Genomic DNA, 19,716 nt, shown 5'->3' with positions numbered 1-19,716 from the left:
TCAGTGTCAGGCCTTTTACAAAGCTGGGGAAGAGGAAGCCTGCGTCTAGACCAGAACTGTGATCTTTCACTCGGTATATAGTGTTACGTCATTTAAAATAGTGAATCAGTGTTTTGTTTAGCTGTTCATTCTTGTTTAGTAATATTTACCTTAAGACTTGCAGATCATAAATTCTCCTTTGCAAGCATGCTTGCAGAGTAGCTTCAGAAACAGACTGTTTTTAAAAACTATCTGAAACTGCAAAAAGTTTAGAAAGCTAATTATTGGTAGCATGTATTGAATTGCAGAAAAAAACCTGTTATGTGCTTCTCTTAAATTTTTGATTCTGAGAGACACTTTAAAGGAAAAAAAGTAGGTTAAAATGTGGGTAAAATAGAGAAATATTTTTGAACGTAACTGTTTTACACAAGTGCAGTTACATTGAATTAAGTAAGCTGTAGTTGGAAATTTCTGCACAGTCAATTCAACTCTTCTATATTTCTCACAGATTTGCTCTTTCCCTACTAGGAAAAAGTAGCACTGAGGAACAGCTATCTTATTTCTGCTGGAAAATAAATTCTAGATCAAATAAGGGTTCAGTGCTAAATTCATCCCAGTTTTTAGCAAGCACATTTACATGAAAGTCAACAGAATTGCCTCTAAGTGCACCAGATTACATTTGGTTCACGTCATTCGTCTTCTTCTGTGGTGGATAATACTTTGTGACATAATCATTTTCTCTGCAGTAGCTAATTGTAATGCCAAGGAACTACAATTTTATAAAGGAGAAACAATAGCAGCAGATAATATTGCGTTAACAGAGGCTCTTTGTTCTTTTCATACAGCCAGCTTGATTTTGTGCTGTCTGGGGAAGTTACAGCAAGTGAAATAAGAGGAAAGTTTTGGTGAGATTTTTAATGTAGAAGGAAAAGTTTGTAAAATGCAGTGGTTTGTTTTGTTGAAAATCTGTGGTAGAAGCTTCCCCCAGATCGCTTTTTTTTCCTTTTAATGTTGGGAAAAGCACTTGAGAGGCAGCAGCCCCCAGCCCTAATGAGAAAGACATGCTTCTAGAGGCTGGCAGCTGGCTGACCACTTCTCATCATACAGTCACTCGGGAGTAGCAGCAACTCACAGGGTATCTTCCTGGTGTGATGCAGGGGGAGGAAGAAGGAGGGAAAGCCCTTGGTGGTCCTCAGGAATGCTTCTCTGCTGGTCTAAACGCTATCGGTTGCCTCATCCCCACGTGAGAGGTAGAGTGACACAGGTTTGTCTGGTGGAGCCCAGTCCTGTGAAAGAGATTCTTTAAGAGGTTTTTATGTATTATGCTGTTGCAGAGAAGCAGTTCCTAGGTTTATCAGCAGCAAGGTATCTCTCAATGCTGATCAGCACCGCCACTTACTGATTTACCCCGTCTGGGCAGTTAACAGTCCTTAGATGAATTTTCGGCTGCCAGTGAGAAGTGGTTCCCTAAGGCAGGCTTTCAAACCAGCATGAATTAAGAGATGATGGAAGCAAAAAGAATGGCCAGCAAAGTCGTGCCTCGAGACACTGTTCTATGTAACATTTTTCTGTAGACTGAGGAATAACTAGGCATGACTTCAAGCTGTTGTGGCAATCCCTGTGTGCAGATGTGCATACAAGTGTGCATATTTATGTGTGCTCGTGCATGTTTCCTTTTTACATTATAGGGTGAGTGCTTGCGTTTATTATGGACTGAGTAATTCTAGATCTCTGCAGTTAAAACTAATGGAAAGAGCTACTCAGAGTCTGAGAAGGATGGAAAATTGGAGGGAAAATGTTAACAAAACAAGAAGGAAAAATATTCATGGGTAAAACCATTGAGAACATGTGGATCATTGCCTTAATTTAACATTTAACCAAAAATATATAGAATAGCTGCAATGCTTGAGTTCTGCTGCTTGAAATTTCTATTATCTCATTTGGTTATCAGCTTCAAAGAATGCAAACTCTAAATATAGTGCACATTCAGAGGCTCTGAGCCTGTGGTTTCTTGGACAAAATTCCTGTGTTCTTTGTGCTGTAGTCAGCAGTATTAGTCGAGTGAGCAGATATTGACTGTGGTATTCACGTGCAGTGAACCAGAAGCAAGCCAACTCTATAGAGGCTGCTGTCAAACTTGTTGCAGTGGCCTGTGAGGTACTGGACTGTGACAGACTCCTTTTTTTTCAGTACAATTCTTCCACTCATGTTAAATCTTGCTTCAAAGAGAACTGAAATGTTACAGTCTTAGCTCTTTTTTTTCCCCTTTTCTTTTTTTAAAGTGTACTGGTGAGATTCCTGTGTTGTGAATTGGAAGTTCCTAAAGTGAGAGTAGGTATAAACTCAAAGAAATGTAAGCAATGAGTACATCTGCGGTTTAGGAACACAGAGCATCTTCATCATACTCTCACACAGTCTTTCTCTGACTTAGAATTCATCCTCCCCCAACAAAAACATCAGGTCCTATAATCTTGGAGTATCGATTGAATGTAGTTTAGACTTTTTCTTTCCTAAAAGATGAAAAACGGGAAGTTAAATTAATACCTTGTTTCCCTTTTTGTCACCATATAGATATATTTATGCGTATGCCTATATTTGTTTGCATATATGTAGCAAAACATAGGCTCCTGAGCTGGTGTCAGCAGTGCTTCTGAGGTGCAGAAAACTAACTAGCCATCCCCTTGCATATTCTCTATTATATGAAGCCAGGGAAAAAACCTCAATGATACCTTTATTTCACTGAAAGGTGAGCAAGTTTGACCTGGCTCTCTGCCAAAATCTCCAATGCTCAGTGAAAGCCTGCTTCCCAGAGAGAGAAGAAAAAAACCAAACAGCCAAAGCTATAGCAAAATATATATATTTTACATATAAAACAGATATATACAGTGAGAATACTATATACATATAACCCCAGAAACCCCAAATAGCTTCCTAAAAGGGAAGAGGGGAAGGGAGAAGGGAAAAAGGACAAAAAAAGGATGCAAAGGGACAGAAACAAAACAGGTATGCACAGTCTAAAAACCCGGTAACCAGCAAAATAAAGAACTGGCAAAATCTCACCACTTCCCTTGGGAGAAGCAGGATGGCTGGACACGGCCCAGCACTCTCCCCTCACGCGTGGCAGAGAACAGCAGTCACTGCAGGGCTCAGCTCCAGATAAGCAAGGCCGAGACAGGGACCCACCGTTCTCGAGCCTCGCCGGAAAGGAAGAGAGCGAGGTCTCACCGGTCAGCTTATTTATACCTCAGGTTACGTGAAGCAATAGCATGGAACACTTCTTTGGTCACCTTCCTAGTTCCTTCCTGCTTACAAGCTGGTCTCCAGGAAGGCCTAGGGTTTAAACTATCACAAACAAATGTGCTCAGTGAGTGTTTTATCTGTGTGCCTCGGGGTAGGCTGGGCAACATTTATGACTGATGTTATCGATTAATAGAGGAAACAATTTAAAGAAAAATGTTATGCTGTTTGATTTTTGCTTTTAGGATACATGACCAAGAAATTACTTGGGACCTTATTTTAGAGGAAGGTTTACATTGAAGATGGACCCTATGAAGTTGCCATTAAGGAACAGGTGCTTAATCCCTTCCAGGACTGCATGTGTAGGTCTGAATTTACAATACACTATGACTGCATTTATAGTCAGCTTTATAGGGGTGTTGGCAATTTTCTGGAGACTCTGTGGAGGTTAGACACAAAGGCAAAACGCCCTGAAGCCCATGAGTCAGGAATACAAAGCTTCTGAAGGAATGAATTGACCTATCATCTTCTTGAAAGCATTATTTATGAGGTGTTGTGACCATTGGTGTTAAGGATCAACAGAAAATTAGGGAGTATTTCACGAGAGAGAATTTCTAAACATATCAGATTTAAGTGGCTATCTCTTTAAAGATACACATCTTTGAGTCCTGTAACTCCTGTTGAAATTCAGCCTAGATTTATCATGCCTTTTCCACTGGCCCATGGAAGGAAAGATTGATAGTCTAGTCCAGTTTATAGAGGCCACCAACGCAAATAGCCCCATTTAACAACATTGTAGACAGATTTGGCAGGGGAGGGCAGGAGCTGAATGACCAGGGGCAATCAGGTGTTCTCTCTTTCACCCTGGAAGATCACTATCAGCGTATATCATCAGGACACTACCAAGAAAGCTTTTGTAGCTGCCTCTGTCTTTTGCCATAGTCATTCCTTGGACACCACGCTTCCATCCTTTTCCGGTAACTGTGTTTCTACTCCTGTGATTAGATTGAATTGCAAGGTGCCGAAGGAACAGATGTGTAGGTTGTCCTGCTTGTGCAGGTATATTCCATGTTGGCAAGTTTGTTCCCCTTAGGGTTTTCATCTGCATGCCTAGCTACCTACTCTGCTTAGAGAACTAAAAATATAGATAATGCATTTACCTTAAAGACTTCAAAACTGAATGTACTACCTCTCCAAAAAATGTGCAGCCAGAACACTAATTTGCTTTATAGTTAGTGTTTGTTTTTCACGTATTTCCCCTACAGTCACATTAAAGTGGTGTTTTCACCCATTTCTGGTTCTTGAGGTTGTTCAAAGTTACAGCTTTGCCCAGGAAATGCTTTTTTAACTCCGTTTTTTCACATAAATAGAACAAGAATAGTAGTGTGAAGTCTTTATTTTTTGTTTCTTCTGGGGGCTATGGTGTTCCAGCCATTATATATTCACCATTTGTGAGAACTAACTTGCAGTGTGGACTACATAGCAGCAAAATGGCTTTCAGTGCCTGAAGGATCAAAAAGAAGCTGACCTGACTGAGACAAGACTTCTCAGACCAACAAAAGAACTGAGTGTTTTCCTCATCTTATTTGGTTGCACCTGAGCCAGCTCCCATACCTGGATCTTCAGTACTGGCAGAGAAAATATGAGCAATGACTGTTAGCGGAATATCTTTCTTCCCCCCTCCAAACTTAGCAGCATTCACCTTTGATATAAGTGGTGCTTCATATACCCGTGAATCCTACTGCTCTCATGGATGTTGCTCCTTATCCATGACTTGCACACCTGCTATTTGTGGTGGTACTTTGAGGATGGGAGAAGCTTGGAAGCTGTTGTGTTTTCATAAGGTCACTCCTTGACTCGCAGTCCTGGGTACAGCATAACGTGTGTGCTGTACAGCTGGTATTGTCACTCAGGTGCGCTCTTAAAGTGGATTTTCTTCCCCAAATCATATACTTGTCTTGGGGAAGGGAGAGGAGGCATTTCAGAAAATAATCTGTGTATTTTATACAGAAATGTATATATATATATAATTTTATACAGGAATTTCTGTACATCTGTATAAATTCTTTTTTTCTGCTGCAAGTAGTAGTGTTAGATGAAAAATTCTAGCTGGTACTCTCTGTCCAGTAACAGTCACTAATCCTTGTGAATATCAATTTTAGGCTGTCTGCTTATGTTAGTACAGAGGTTTGAAGCAAATCCAACCATACCTTAACAGAAATGATTAATGCTGAACCTTCACATCACAGTTTCTGTCAGGATTGTGGTCCTTTAAAGTTAGAATTTTAGTCAAATGTTCCCTTCACAACCAAATCTGGGTAGTAAGTACAATAGGAGAGACTTTTAATGACTGAATTTGTCTTTTGTTACTGCCAAAGTGTTTTTGTTTTAAGCAGTGAAGATATTTTAGCACATAAAAGCAGAATTAAAGAAAAGATTTCTCTCTTCCCCAAATTCCAGTTTAGTAATATTGTGGATGTGACTTACAGTAGGCACTAGAAATGAAAGGGTTTGTTTTACTTTGGTTTTGAAATTGTGAAAAGAGTGTTTCTTGGCATCACAGAAAATACATTGAGGACAGTGTTCATTTGAGGTAACATGAGAGGCTTTTCGGGGGCTTTGTCAGGAGAAGGAACACCTGCCTTAATTAAGGGAAGAAGCTGAAATTTGCTGAAACAGTAGTGGAAATTTGCTGAAACAATAGTGAGCATGGCAATCTTGAATGTGAGGTAGGGAGGTTTAAAAAATCATCAGTGAATGAACAAAATGAGGAGACAGGTAATTAAGTCCTAAAAGTGCTAAAAGCTTAATTCACTAAAAATTTAAAACCATTAAATTATGGCAGTAATAACACATTAATTGAAAATACTGTTTTGTGAGAGAACAGGGTATTTGTGAAATTCATATATCAGTTGATTTCACAGTTTGATTTTACTGTATGGGTCATACCCACAAGAAAATCTTCCTGTGAATAGCACATGAGTTTTGTTGAGTTTTAGGATCAACCTCAAGCTCTTCTTTCTGGTCAGGTAATCCCCCCTGGTGGATGCAGTAATCTGGTCCTCACACTGCAGCAGTGGATCTCAAGTAACAATGCTGTTTTTCTATGGAGAGTATTGCTACACATAGGCAGAAGCAATCTTTGCATGCAGACAGCATCCTCTTCTGATCTGTGAATGGTAGAGAGAGAAAGGAAGAGTAATTGTAGAAATCAGTTCAACCCTCTTAGCTTTGTACCATTTGGTTGTTTTTCTTCTTCTCCCAGTCCTTCATACATGTATGTATGTATGCGTACCTTCTCTGTCCTATATAACGACTTCAAGGTTATTTTTTAAAGAACTTCAGGCATTTCCTGAATGTTTTTGAACCAGTTCACCATTTACCGGTATATTGCTTTTATAGAAGTCGTCTTTGATGAGTTTTTTTGTCACATGCCCCACTGAAGTTTCAGTGTACTCAAGCACTAGAAAAGCCAGTATTTGAGCGTCTTTGTTTTCTTTGTTGAGCTGTTTATTTTGCTTTCTTCCCACACAGTTCCCTGGCCTCACTCTGACAACTGCTTTTCTGCATGAATTACATTCCTCGGGGCCGCAAGTCTCCTAATTCTTCCAGTCGATTTGATTCCTGCCTGTGTGATTAGTCCTCTGCTTCAACACACAGTTGGTCTTTGCCAAGCAGGCTGCTTGCTAAGTGCCTTTAACATGAAGACCTAACTACATTTTTTAACCTCATTAGTCTGTAGGGCACTGCTTCATTCCAGCTTAATAACATGGCCACTATTGAATCATCACTTGCTCTAAAACAGGTTACAAAAAGGTTACCTAAGTTGTCTGGTTTTCTTTTTGTATGACTGTGCTTTTGCTGGATAAGCTTTTTCAGCACATGTCCATTTTTAGCATGTAAGTTGCTTTTTGAAAGGAGACCCATCGACTCTACTGAGGTAGATTTGTAATGTTAAGAAATTTCATATTTGTATGTTTAAAAAGAAACTCAGCACCTATGTGGAAATAGAAAGACTAAGTAATAAAACTAATAAGAAAATGTGGTTTTGGAAAAAAATGGTAAGAAGGACCCTAAGATTAGCTCAGCTTCTTAGAGCCTGGTGCTAATAACACGAGGGTTGGAGGCTTGATCCCTGTATGGGCCATTCACTAAGAGATGGACTCAATGATCCTTGTGGGTCCCTTCCAGCTCAGAATATTCTGTGAAATTAATACCTATGCTGGTAAGGCTTGGCAGAACTGATAAAAATTTCCTACTTGTTTCAGCTTTAGAATTACAAAGGCCTCATCCTCACCAATTTAAATACAGACTTCTCACTGTAATGCTGGATTTACAGCAATGCAGCCACGGTCTGCCTGGCTTCACTTTGTCTTGTGGGTTCAGTTTTTAGCTGAATGTATCGCCACTAAAATTTAGATTTCAGTTGCAATCGTGTATAAACTGGAATGGAAAAGACATTACAGGACTTCCAAATATTGTAGAGGCAGTAAGGAAAAAAAGTTTCCTAAGAAGACAGTGTTACCAGGGAGCCGGGGGAAGAAAGGAGGCACTAGGTCACATGCCACTTGTGATGGTGCATTTGTGCAGTTGCATAGCACAGCCACTCAGATGGTGAGACTTCATGATTAATGGTGTTTATTCTTGACAGAAGCCTCCTTTATTTATCTGCAATACAGTTTAGTGATTTTATCAGTCACCTGAATGAAAAATATTCAGTCATACCAATATTGCAGTGTAAATTGAGTAGAGTCACTTTTTATTATATCTTTCAGCCTTATCATCTGCACAGTAATTTTCTAGCAGGGGTTTGATATAGAAAGGCTGGATTTAGCTGTACTTGACACAAAGCCTCTTCAATTTCCCCTAAAAGTTCAGGCTACTCTTAGAAATGTGTATAAAAATATATATATAAAAAACCCTCTTATCCAAGCAATTTCAGGATTTGAAAGACTAAAGATAAAATGCACAAGCCTGGATGTGAGAAATGTTGTTCATATGAAAACATCTAATAACTCTGAAGCCACTGGTGAAATGCTCTTTAGTGTTTAAGCTTGTGGCTTAGTGCAGTTCTTTTTGCATGGCTACGTAGTCTGACTTTCTTCTAATCAATCATCATCCAACTCCAATCAGCATACAGGCAGAGCCTATCGTTCATCCTGGGTGTAATTTCAGAGTTGAAGACTATAATGGCCACATACAGCACATTAGTCACTGCGATAACAGCTAGTGGCACTCCTGAGGAAGGGGGAGGACGGGGGAGAAGGGGAATAAAATTCTTCTCATTCTCACAGTGCATTAGTGAAATAGGAGCAAATGTTAAACAAATGTTTATTCAATTAGCTGACTTAACAACATTAAGTGTGAGAAAGCTTCTGACACTCCTTTTTTTTTAGGGAGGGGAGGAAGAAAGGGGTACATGAATGCAGTCAGAATTTATATATGCCCACATATACATTTGATGATGCCTCTGTGTTTAAACACTTCAAGAGATGGCAGGCTCTGCCTGTAACCTAGAGGAGGCTAAAATTTAAATAGCAAATGAGACCACCTTTAGCGCATCGAAAGAGAATTGCAGAGCAGAGAAGTTTGCTGTAGGAATGCAGCTGGCAATTTTGCTGCCCAGTCTGTTATTACTAACAACAGATAATGAGTAGGCCTGTAGAACTTTCAGATTTTTCTGCTTCACTTTGTGCTACAGTATAGTTTGAAGAGGAAATGGTGTGTGGAGGTCCATGGCAACCTCATTCAAATAACATTTGCTTGGACTGTTCGTCTGTTTTATATTCATGATGATGATTTCTGCATCAAATGCAGCATTGATATATTATCCTCAATATATTAATGACCACAAGTCAGTAGACTTGGAATCAGCTGAAGGCAGGGGAGGAAAAATTTACCAGCACTGAGGTTAGGCTGTGCTATGAAGCTATAAGGTCTTACTTTACTTATAGTTCATGGAAGTCAGCACAAACTGAGCAAATTAAGGCAATGCTTGGGTAAGGCTCTAGCCGAAGGAAGTGATGAAAATCACATTGTATCTTGTTAGCATTACTTTTATTTACTGTTTACATTACTTCAGTGTCCAAACAGCTCTGTACAGGATGGGAGCTCTGCTGAGCGTTGTGCAAATACAAGGAGCTCTACCAGGAAGAGCTCGCAGTCGGACCTCTTTGGCAAATGAACTCTGGTGAGTCAGCACTGCTGGCCTTGGGAATTACCAGCCCCAGCTGTTTTCCTCACCCTGGGGATTATCCCTTGTTCCTCAGCAGGGTTGTGTGCCTTTGCCCCGTTTACAGTCTGGCAGCTTTGCTCTGGCTCCCTGAAACCAAGCAATGAAGTGGTTAGAGGCAGAGATGTGATGCCTGTGCTGGGAGGGGCACCGGCTGGGTAGCTGGGGGCTTACCCAGCTTACATAGCTGCCACAAAATTTGCAAGATAACCTCTGCAAGAAGCCTAGAAGGCAAGTGGCATTTGGAGGGAGTAATAGTTGTTCACTTTTTTGTATGTTTGCACCCTTTGTTTGTGCAAGCAAAGAAATTGCCAAGTAAATCCATGTAATCCTCCCCTAGTCACTGATTTCTTTGCAGCATCCTGAGAAAGATTTGGAGAAAGGAGAGGCAAGCTGGGATGCTCTGTATGCAAAGACCAAGTGGGCAGTGTTTCAGAGGAGTGCCAGAGGCAGTGTCAATGGTGGGTGGGTGGACAGAAGGAAGAGGAAAAAGAGAGGCAGGTTGTTGTGGGGGGAGATTACCATTGTGTGAGGAGGAGAACAAGCAAACTGGACTTGAGAAATACTGGGAGACACTAGATAGTTTTATTTGCATTTTTCATAATGAAGGAAATAAATCAGTCAAAACTCTATCAGCATACACATTTAAGGAATATATATCAAGATTCCAAGTCAAGACTTGTGTGATGAAATGAATGTACCTTTACTCCATGACATGTGAAGCAGCAGTTGCTTGCAATACAGGTGTTACTGTGGGCTGAAGGTCACCAGTGTTACAGGTGACCTTATGTAAACAACGTGTTAAATAATGGCATGAATATTCATTGCTTTTCATGACATAAACTCTTCTTGAGGGAATCCACAAGCTGATGGCTGGGTTATTTATGAAGTATTACAAGTAGCAGAGGGTGCATGTAAAAAACCTGGATCTGTGTTCAAGCAGTCCGTCAGTTGAAAAATAGGAATACAGTCACTGACTAAGGATTTAGTGCCCTGATTAATGTAGCCAATTTTTAACTGTAACTACATAATGTTAACACTTCCCAAAGAAGGAAAGGGGAACCGGAGTAATAATCTTTTGCTGTCGGTCATCACATAATTGTCATGCATGATTTCCAGCACCATGAACATCTCTTGTGCAGTCATTTGTGTCTTTTTTCTTTTCTGCAATGATACCTTTTAACTTTATGAGGGAGAAACTTTTTGTTCTAACCCCAGGTAGGGTTATTTGTATATTTTAGGAATTTACATATCAGAACTGCACACATTTTGGAAGGCACTGTCTTTGCCTCAGTGAGAAAATATTAATAACATAGGATCTCTTGATCTGACCTTTCTACTGTAGAACATTTTCTGAGTGCTTTACCACAATTTTACACATGGAGAAACAGCGGATGAGGAAGACAGCAAACTTATGCAAGGTGACAGCCAATAAGTGATGGAAACCAAACCAGAGCCTGTGTACCTTAAACCCTGATCTAGCTCCTCTTATGCGTGTACTACATAGACACTGACCCATTCATGGTTTATTTGAACATGTATTTACCGAATGGAAGGTTGCTACCAAATCAGATTCTGTGACTTACTTTCCCATACTGAGTACAGTTCTAGTGTGAATTTTGGAGGAAAAGTGAGCAAATATTCACTAGGTATTGGAACATGGAAAACTATATAGGAAATCAAGAGGGGGTTTTTTTATATTAGGACTTAAACATGTTCTTTTTTCCTTCTTCTTCATTTCCACCATTAAGAAAATATAGTTAACAGAGCTTACTCTTTTGCAGCACTTGAGCTGTTTTACATGAAGTGTGCTCTGACATTTTCGTGTATTCAAATAATTCTTTAAATGTTCATAATCAATTGCTTAGTTTTCCTAAGTCCAAGAATGTGATACAGCAGCTTTGAGGCAGTGAGTGATTTTAGGGGAATGAATTGCCTATTTTAAGATGCAAAATAAAAAAAAAAAAGTATTAAAAATTATATTATTGATTTCCCATACTACATATTTATGAGTTTGGTTGTTTACCAATTCAATTAGAAGTGCAAAGAGAAAAATAACTTGCATTTTAAAAATGCTCAGTGCTGTCCTCAGTCTCCTTGCATTGAAGTCTCAAAGCTCAATTTTCTTAATATAAAAAGCTTTTATTATTAGCCAGTTATTGACTGCTGGTGCTCAAGATTCAGTCTGTACAAAGAACTATGGCATTAAACATACAATACAAATGTAACATAGGAGATATTACCAAAGGAATTGAGCCATGTGCTTTAGAAGAGGAGTCACTACATACCAAGAAAGTCCTTATTGTTTGTTCATCTTCCAGGATCTACTAGAAATAAAAGTGTTAGTGTTTTGTCTGCAGACATCAGAAGAATATTACAGGAAAAGAAAAAAGGAAAAAGCAAAAAGAAAAGTATCATAGGCAGTTTAAAGAGTTTAATATTTTTCAGTTCTCCAGGCAGGACTGAATTGAACAGTTATCGGAGAAACAGCGTGGGTATCATTGCTGTGAGAGTTATGCCATCAATGGTTGCTCCAGCATTGAATAACGTACTGTTAAATGATTAAATATCAAGGTTTGAACTTTGACACTTTCATAATATAACAAGATGGATGAAAAGGCAATAATAAATTAGGTTATGTTACAATATTTCATCCGACTTCGTTGACAAGCTTTGTTCTGTGAGATAGATTATTGTTCCATCTGTAACCTCAGCTCAGTGTCATATTTACAATGTTATAGTTAAGAATCACTTGCTGTTTTCAATATAAATGTATTTTTCAACAGATTCATAAAAGAGCCATTTAAAAATTTATCAGGACAAAACTTGGCATTAAGATTTCTAGTCCTGGAGTTATAGTTTCCTTTAAAATCAGAAAGGGCTTAAATCACCATGAATTTTTTTTTTCTTTTTTAAACATGTTGTGCTTAGAAGAGGCTTTTGCCCAAGCACAGCTTAAAGTTATTTGGAAACAATTTAAGACAGATCACTTCTCTAACACCAAACCAGCCTCAGAATTTTCATCCAGATTTTCCTGTGACACAGACCTTTGTAGCTGTCTCGAGTGGATTTACATCTGCTTCCAGAAAATATTGCTATTGAAGAATGTGCTCTGATGAGTGGCAGGGTCATGGAGCCAGCTGTAGTTTTCACAGTTGCAAGCGATACAAGAACAGGGACAATTTGCACTGTATTGATATTTTGGTATGTCTTTAAACAGTTCAAGGACTCCAAAGCAAGCTAAGTACCCTGAGGCCACTAATTGGCCATAATGGTCTTGAGTAGCCTCACCTGAGACCTCTACTAGCACTTCATGCACCCAGGAGCCCCTTTTAAGCTGAGCTGCCTGATCTGTGTTGTAGGTAGTGACTATTTTTGGTCCTGTCCTTGGCTGAGCTCATGACTCTCCCTGTAGGTAGCTGTTCTGGATGGAACCCTTAGAGCCATGGTGTAGTTTGTCTTCTCTCCTGTCTTTGTCCCTATCTCCTTCTGCACTTGACTGACCCAGCCCAGACCTGGTTTGTTACTTTGCCTTGTCTCAGACTGCTGATAGACTGTGTTGCCAGCACCTGGCTCTTGTCACTCAGCTCAGATCTGGTGGCATAGGGTGCACTGCTTGTGCGTGGCTCCTGGCTTGCCTTCTCTTAGGGAGCAACTGGCCCTTGCTGCTCACCAGCACCCTGAACTGGGTCTCTTTTCTTCCCATCCTCTCCTTCAATTCCTGGGCTAACCACTCTAACTCAGTTACATGCATAAATCCATGTAAGATAGTATCATGGACTTTGGGCTGGTCCTCTGTCTGGCTCTTCACTAGGTCTGTATGAATAACTGTATGACTGGAAAAAGTGTTCCTGAATCTTGTCAGTATGGCACTGAGAGGGTGGTTGAAAGGCCTTGTAGTCAAAAAGCACTGTGTCGGCTTACCTACCTGGGGACTTTCACCTCTGGTCATAGCCAGACAGCAGTATTTCACCTGCACAAGTTGAGTGCTCCATTAGTACCAAAGAAAGGGATAGGATTTGAGTTCGGACAATCTGATCTTCTTCATCGTAAAACTGGCTAACACTTAAGTAAATAAACAGCCTAAAGTACGTGGTAGGAGCCCCCCTATCCCAGTTCTCTCTGCTTATGGAAAGAATGTGTGACTCTTTCAGGATAGTACTAGATAAAGATCTGTGCATGTAGATCATTTTGAAATACATATAGCTTGCTCATGCTTGCTGCATCATCTCTCAGGTTCCCATGATCTTCCTTTCCCAGTTAAAAAAGGGCTGTATGGGCTGAAAAGGAAATTGTACTTGGTTAGCTTTTTGTGGTTAAAATCCAAGCCTGCTGCTAGGCAGTCTTCTTGTGCAGATTTCATCTGTTGCAGCTGTAAGCAACAAAACAAAATGACACACCATTTTCATGACCAATAACTGAAATCTTACATATAGCTCACCTGTGGTTCAGCAGCGGTCAGAAAAAAAATATAAAAAAACCCCTGGCTTCACGCGCTTTGGGATTTACCATACTCTGCTCATAGCTTCTGAACTGGTGTGACCATGTAAACTTTTAATATTGTCCAGACACCTCTGTAGCATTCATCAAAAAAGAAGTGTCATGACTAATAGGAAAAAAATACACCTGTTTGCCCTTACACTGATCTCACTGCCTCAGCACGTGTGAGCCATTCGCCTGCTGAGTAGTTGAGATTTCCCAGAGCATCGGAGTCGGGACAGGAAGAAGCTGGCAGGCTGGATGTAAGTGGGGAGTGGGAAGTCTTGTGTTAGATATGGAAGCTGTGTGGCACGCATAATATTTTGCCACTTTAGCAGCGAGCAGGAAGGCCTTCTGGACAGAAAGGAGGAGACTCCTTCACAGCCAGCCCTGTTCTCTGTTCCTTCTTATTTGTGTCAGGGTTGTAGATATAATCAAGGCTACTGAGAAAATAATAAAATCATCCTAATGTAACAGGATAAAAATTAGTGATGAAAGACAGCCATGGGATCTCTTTTACACACAAACCTGGAGATCTCCAAGTACGTATTGAAAGTATGATAGGCTTTGTATTAAATTTGAGTTGAGTTTGGAGGATCTCTAGGAATAGACACAGGGGACCCAATTCAGAAAACAGCATGCATCTGCTTTGCTCCCTCCCTAATGTTTTCTGAGTATGTCATTTAACAGGAAAACCCCTGCACAGGAGAGGATGCAGAGCAAGTTCTCCCTCTCAGGCTTTACAGGTGAGGCAGAAATTTTCAAGCAGTATCACTGAAAAACTTCTTTCCTCTTCCTATGCCGAAGCAGCATTGCATCCCATGAAGTAGCATCAGACCCAAGGCACACCATCATTTGCCAGGACACAGAACTAGATCGTAGGGCGTTTGGCTAAAGAGTCCTGAGTTTGAAGGAGAGTCCCCAGCTTTTTACCCTGCTCATGGCAGCAGAGTTGGAATAGATGACCTGTAAAGGTACCTTCCAACCCAAACGATTCTGTTGTTCTGTATATGTGAAATAAAAACTATTAGGGGATAGACTACCAGCCAAATCTGGAGATTTGATTTGCTTGTCACTGAATGAGTGTCTGCAGAGCCACTTCTGGGCTGTACTGTTTGCTGTTTACAGAACAAAAGTCATTCTTTAGTAGTACACAATGAAGTTGCAAAGCAACAGTAAGGGTGTTTGGCTGCACCCTTTCTAAAAGTCACATTTTAGTTTGAAGGAGGGAGTTAATACTTGTGAAAGATGTTCATAGTGAAGTTAAATCACAGAGGGAAAGGAAAGGAAGAATATGTGATGTTTATTGGAATAAATCAGGATGACTCAAACTGTGGGACTGAGAACAGATGAAGGCATGAGAGAAAAAGGGTCTGTGGGGAAAGGAGGCTCTGGAAACAGAGGATCGAGAAAAGTCTTGTCTGAAAGTGAACAGAGAAGTTAAAAGCATGTTAAAGTCAGATGCTGGAGAGAAATTGAGACATATCAGAGTCCAGAGCTGGGCATTCTCTGTGGAATCTGATGACTATTTTTGCCTCAGATAATACTGTTTATATGTCTGCTGTTGATTGAAGTTACCCAGGTCAGTGTCCTTTCCCTAGCATCCTTGGAAAACTGAGGAGCTCAGAGGAGCAGACAGAGGCAGGACTGGGGAGAAGGAGAAGCGGTTGAGTCCTGGTGTCCTTGGATGGCTCCTGTTGGATACAGAGAGAGAAGCTGACAGCCTGGCTCTTAATCTTGCTCCTGCAGCAGCATTTGGCTGTTGGCCAGCTGGAGAGTGAATCACTGAGGTTGATACAGACTTTCAGCCTTCTTGCATAAGCATTTGAACAGTTTTCTGTTCAATATGCACCAGATGAGGCCAGGGCTTCTGCTTGCCTGCATGGTTTTTGTGTTCCTAACTCTGAGTTGAGATCATATTAAAAAAAAATAAGACTTGTAAAATGACATCCAAACTTAGTTTCTTTGTTAATCTTGTATTAAATTTGCTATACTACTGTATTTTCCTCACTGCCAGGATGGGAAACTCACTCTGTAATGTGATATTCAGCTGTAGTATTTTTGCTTCCTACATCGCCGTGAGTTTTAAAGCTCCTGCCTACCACATTTGGCATCATAGGGAACCATGAGACAGCAAATGCTCCATGGCTGGTGCGGTTTCACAGTAGCAAGATTAAAGATGTGCTTCCACTGTAAAACAAAGGTACTTTAAAACCATGCAGAGAAAAAGTTCTCTGAAAAAAGATGTCTGTTTTGCACGATGGTGGAAAATGCCTTCTGGTTTCTGGTTCTTGGTGCATTTTAAATACGGTACTAGTGAGGGATTAGGTTTTATCTGGGTCACTTGCTTGGGTACCAAAGGAGTGATTGCACAGCTGGTACCTGCTGCACAGAATGAATGCAGCTCTCTAACAAACTTTGGAGCTAGGAGGTAATTTCATATGGGAAGGCTAAACAGGCTTACCTTGCAGAAAGCTGTAGGAAGGTAAGAAGCAAAAAGTCAAATAGGGAAGGGAAAAGGAAGAGAAAAACACATCAGGAGAAATCTTCATTCTTCAGGTTTTATGAGCTCTCATGGATTTAGTAGCAGGGAAGCTGGCATCATGTTAGGAATTCATGACTTTGATCACTGCCCCACTCATATTGCTAGCATTTCTGAGCTGATGGCAGGGCAGAATTGGCTCCTACATAAGATTATGTTCTGTTGGCCTTTTAGGTGATGACAACTACCTCCATTGATCATGTTATGTGTATGGTAAAGGAAAAAAAAACGTTTCTTGTTTGATTACTCCTTGTAAGCCAACAGCATCAAAGGAACAGCCTACCCTCACTGCTCTCACAGCTGCTGCCTGTGTCTGTGCTGTATATATGCTAAATTAATTGGAAAAACAGGGACAAAAAGGCATTTAGTTCGGGTCAACCAGTTGGACTACAGCAAATGCATGACAGGCTTAATCATTGTCTTTTGCCAAAGAGCAGGTTGGCAAGGGCAGGCACTCCAACCCCCTTCTGATGAAAACTGGACTTTTTCCAGTGCCTTTGGAGATGGGATGCCGTTAGAGAAAGGTCTCCACGCAGATCCCAGATGCTGTCATATCGACAGGGTGGGTTGATGAGGAGGGTTACGGCAGATTATTTATCTTTTGTCAGCTGTGAACTCAGCTTTCAGCCTTGGTTCATCACAGCTTCACACACATAGCATAAGAGGGCACCACAGCTTTCCCTTCACAAAAATGAGGTAGTTAATAATGGGGTCTTTCTAAAAGGCATTGGGTCCCTGGCGCCATGCTAAAAGCAAACATATACGGCAATCTTTCTTCCTTTGCCACCAAGTTTTGTGTATTTCTCATGGGAAGGGACAGCAAAAAAAAAAAAAATGGTCCAAAGGAACATACAGTCTTAGTGGTTTACAAAGCTTGGGGTTTCTGGGATTATGTCTATATAAACATGTATCTTGGACTTTCTGGAAAAGTAAGCTGGCAAATGGAAGGAGTGGATGCAGTGTGGCTCTCAAAGCTCCTTTTTCAATAGCCACATGGTTTTGAAGATGTAAATGATTGTGAATCTCAGTATGTCTTCCATATTTCAGTAAGAATTATTATGTAGTATACAGGGTGCATATTTCATACTAATTAAAGTGATTTTCTCTTAAACTGCTTGGGGAAAAGGTACTGAGGGATGTAAAGCTTAAACCAAATATAAAATCATGTTAAAATTGGTCAGAGAAATGTTGGTAATAATTGGTACAGAGAAGAATTAATTTCCTATCCTTTTTCTTTCCAGGCAGTTGACTTCAGTACATGTGCAACTTAGTCATTATTCTTCAAGAAATGAATGTTGTATTGCCTTTACAATATTTTTCCTTATTGCATGCATAACCTGACTGGTTTTTGTTTATTTTTCTTCCTTTTTTTTTCCAGGCCTTCTGCCTTATCTAGTAGCCCAACATACTCAGAACTTCCATTCCTTAGAATTTCCCCGCACCGAAATCCTGCTGCAGCATCAGAATCTCCCTTCAGCACACCTCACCCATACATTAACCCCTACATGGACTACATCAGGTCCCTCCACAGCAGCCCGTCCCTCTCCATGATCTCAGCAGCCCGTGGACTCAGCCCAACAGACGGTGGGTTAAGATAGGCTTCCTGTTTTCTGTCATTGTAGCAACTTAAGTTATATTAATCTTGTCAACATTTTTCCCCCTTGTTCAAAGCAGCTTCAGCAGATTTGTCAGACATATTCATTATGTCATAAATGTTTCAATACTTCATCAGCCGATCATGGCTCATTTGTACATCTCACAAACGTTGAAACTTCAGGGAGAAGGAAAAAAATAAGCCTGTCCTCATTTAAAATTTATGCTGGAAAGGGTGGTGTATGTCTTGTGATATCTTTTGTTTGTGGAGCTGACCTGGGGCGTGATTCTGATCTCCCAAAAAATCCACTGTATCTGCACTGAATTGAGCCAGATTCTTTTTGAGTGTATAACTATGGAGTTCTTCAGGTGCAAAAGTCTTGTTAATTAAAATAGTATTTTTCAGTCATACAAAGCATGCACTGGCTCATTATACTTAGTCAGTAGTTCTGTTAAAGTTACGTAGAATTATTTCAGTTTATCCTAGCCAACAATATGGCAAAATGAAATGATGCTCATGTAGAAATGGCTGATGGTCAGGACTGTCTCTTTTAGTCTAAATGGTGGGCAGTATACTTGAAATATTGATGCTTTAGGTCTTGGTGTGATCATGGCTATAACTTTCCAGGTTATCTGGGTTGAAGTGAACACTCTTGTCATTATTCTGGCACATTTCCTATTCATTTCAGTGGGAATTTTGCTGAAGTGAGCCATGAACAGAGTTGCGAAAGGACTGTCTTGTTAGTAGTAAGTTTTTCAATAATAGAGTAAGCAGTTTGACATTTCAAAATTGTAGCATTTGCTGAAGAGAGCTAAAATACAACATATTCAGGAATAACTATGTAGTGAAGGTAATTAAACTGTTATTTTAACTATGGGAAAGATCTTGCCGGTGTATTCAGAAACTTACCAAACAGAGTTAAACTGCCTTTAGCTGAATTTGAAAAATGAGCAGTGCACCCTATCCAAACGGATAACTAATTAATCCTCGCTTATCAGAATATATACCTTTACAGTTAATCCATTACTTATGGGCACATATTCTTATGAGAATAAATTTTAATGACCTATTGTCAGTCAAGGTATATGGCATGCACATAGGGCTTTCCTAGCAGCACTTTGGATGTTACATGAATTCTTGCTAATTCTACCCTTTTTGTTTCGGCTCAAATGTTTAAAAAATATTTTAAAGGAACAATTTGAATGCTCAGAAATGCAAGTTTTGACTTTGGAAGCTTTGGAGCTTTTGATATAGGATAAACATGATTGAGCTATAATGTAATGGCATAAATTGGGAAAACTATTGTGATGTATATTTGAGCTTTTTCACAGGAGCTAATATGCAGAACACTTTGCTATCTTTCCTTCAGTACTCTTCGGGTCACATTCCTGCAGAATTTCATTTATGCTTAAGGTATGCTCCAGTTGCACACACAAAGGAAGGTGTGAAGGAAACCACCCATCACAGAACGTTATGATATTAAACTGTGTACATTCTTGGTCTCAGGTACACCACACTGATTTCACTTGCAGAGATATAGGCACATAGGGCTTTCTGAGATACACTGGGATATCTGACCTGGAATCCAACTGACACTCCAGATCACCCAGAGATGTCTCAGGGTAGAATTTGGTTCCATATTCTGGCACTTAA

At 40.1% G+C, this 19,716-nt stretch overlaps 1 protein-coding gene across 1 annotated transcript in view; it reads left to right on the top strand.

Annotated features, from left to right (window-relative positions):
* GLI3 (GLI family zinc finger 3) overlaps positions 1-19,716 on the top strand; it is a 208,914-nt gene that overhangs the window by 118,371 nt on the left and 70,827 nt on the right. Inside the window, 1 exon segment of the mRNA XM_032691538.1 lies at positions 17,848-18,053. Coding sequence (XP_032547429.1) covers positions 17,848-18,053 — 206 coding nt within the window.

This window comes from Chiroxiphia lanceolata, chromosome 1, assembly GCF_009829145.1.
Source record: "Chiroxiphia lanceolata isolate bChiLan1 chromosome 1, bChiLan1.pri, whole genome shotgun sequence".
Classification (NCBI taxonomy): domain Eukaryota; kingdom Metazoa; phylum Chordata; class Aves; order Passeriformes; family Pipridae; genus Chiroxiphia; species Chiroxiphia lanceolata.
Note: the sequence above shows the minus strand (reverse complement) of the source record. Positions and strands in the feature narration are given on the sequence as shown.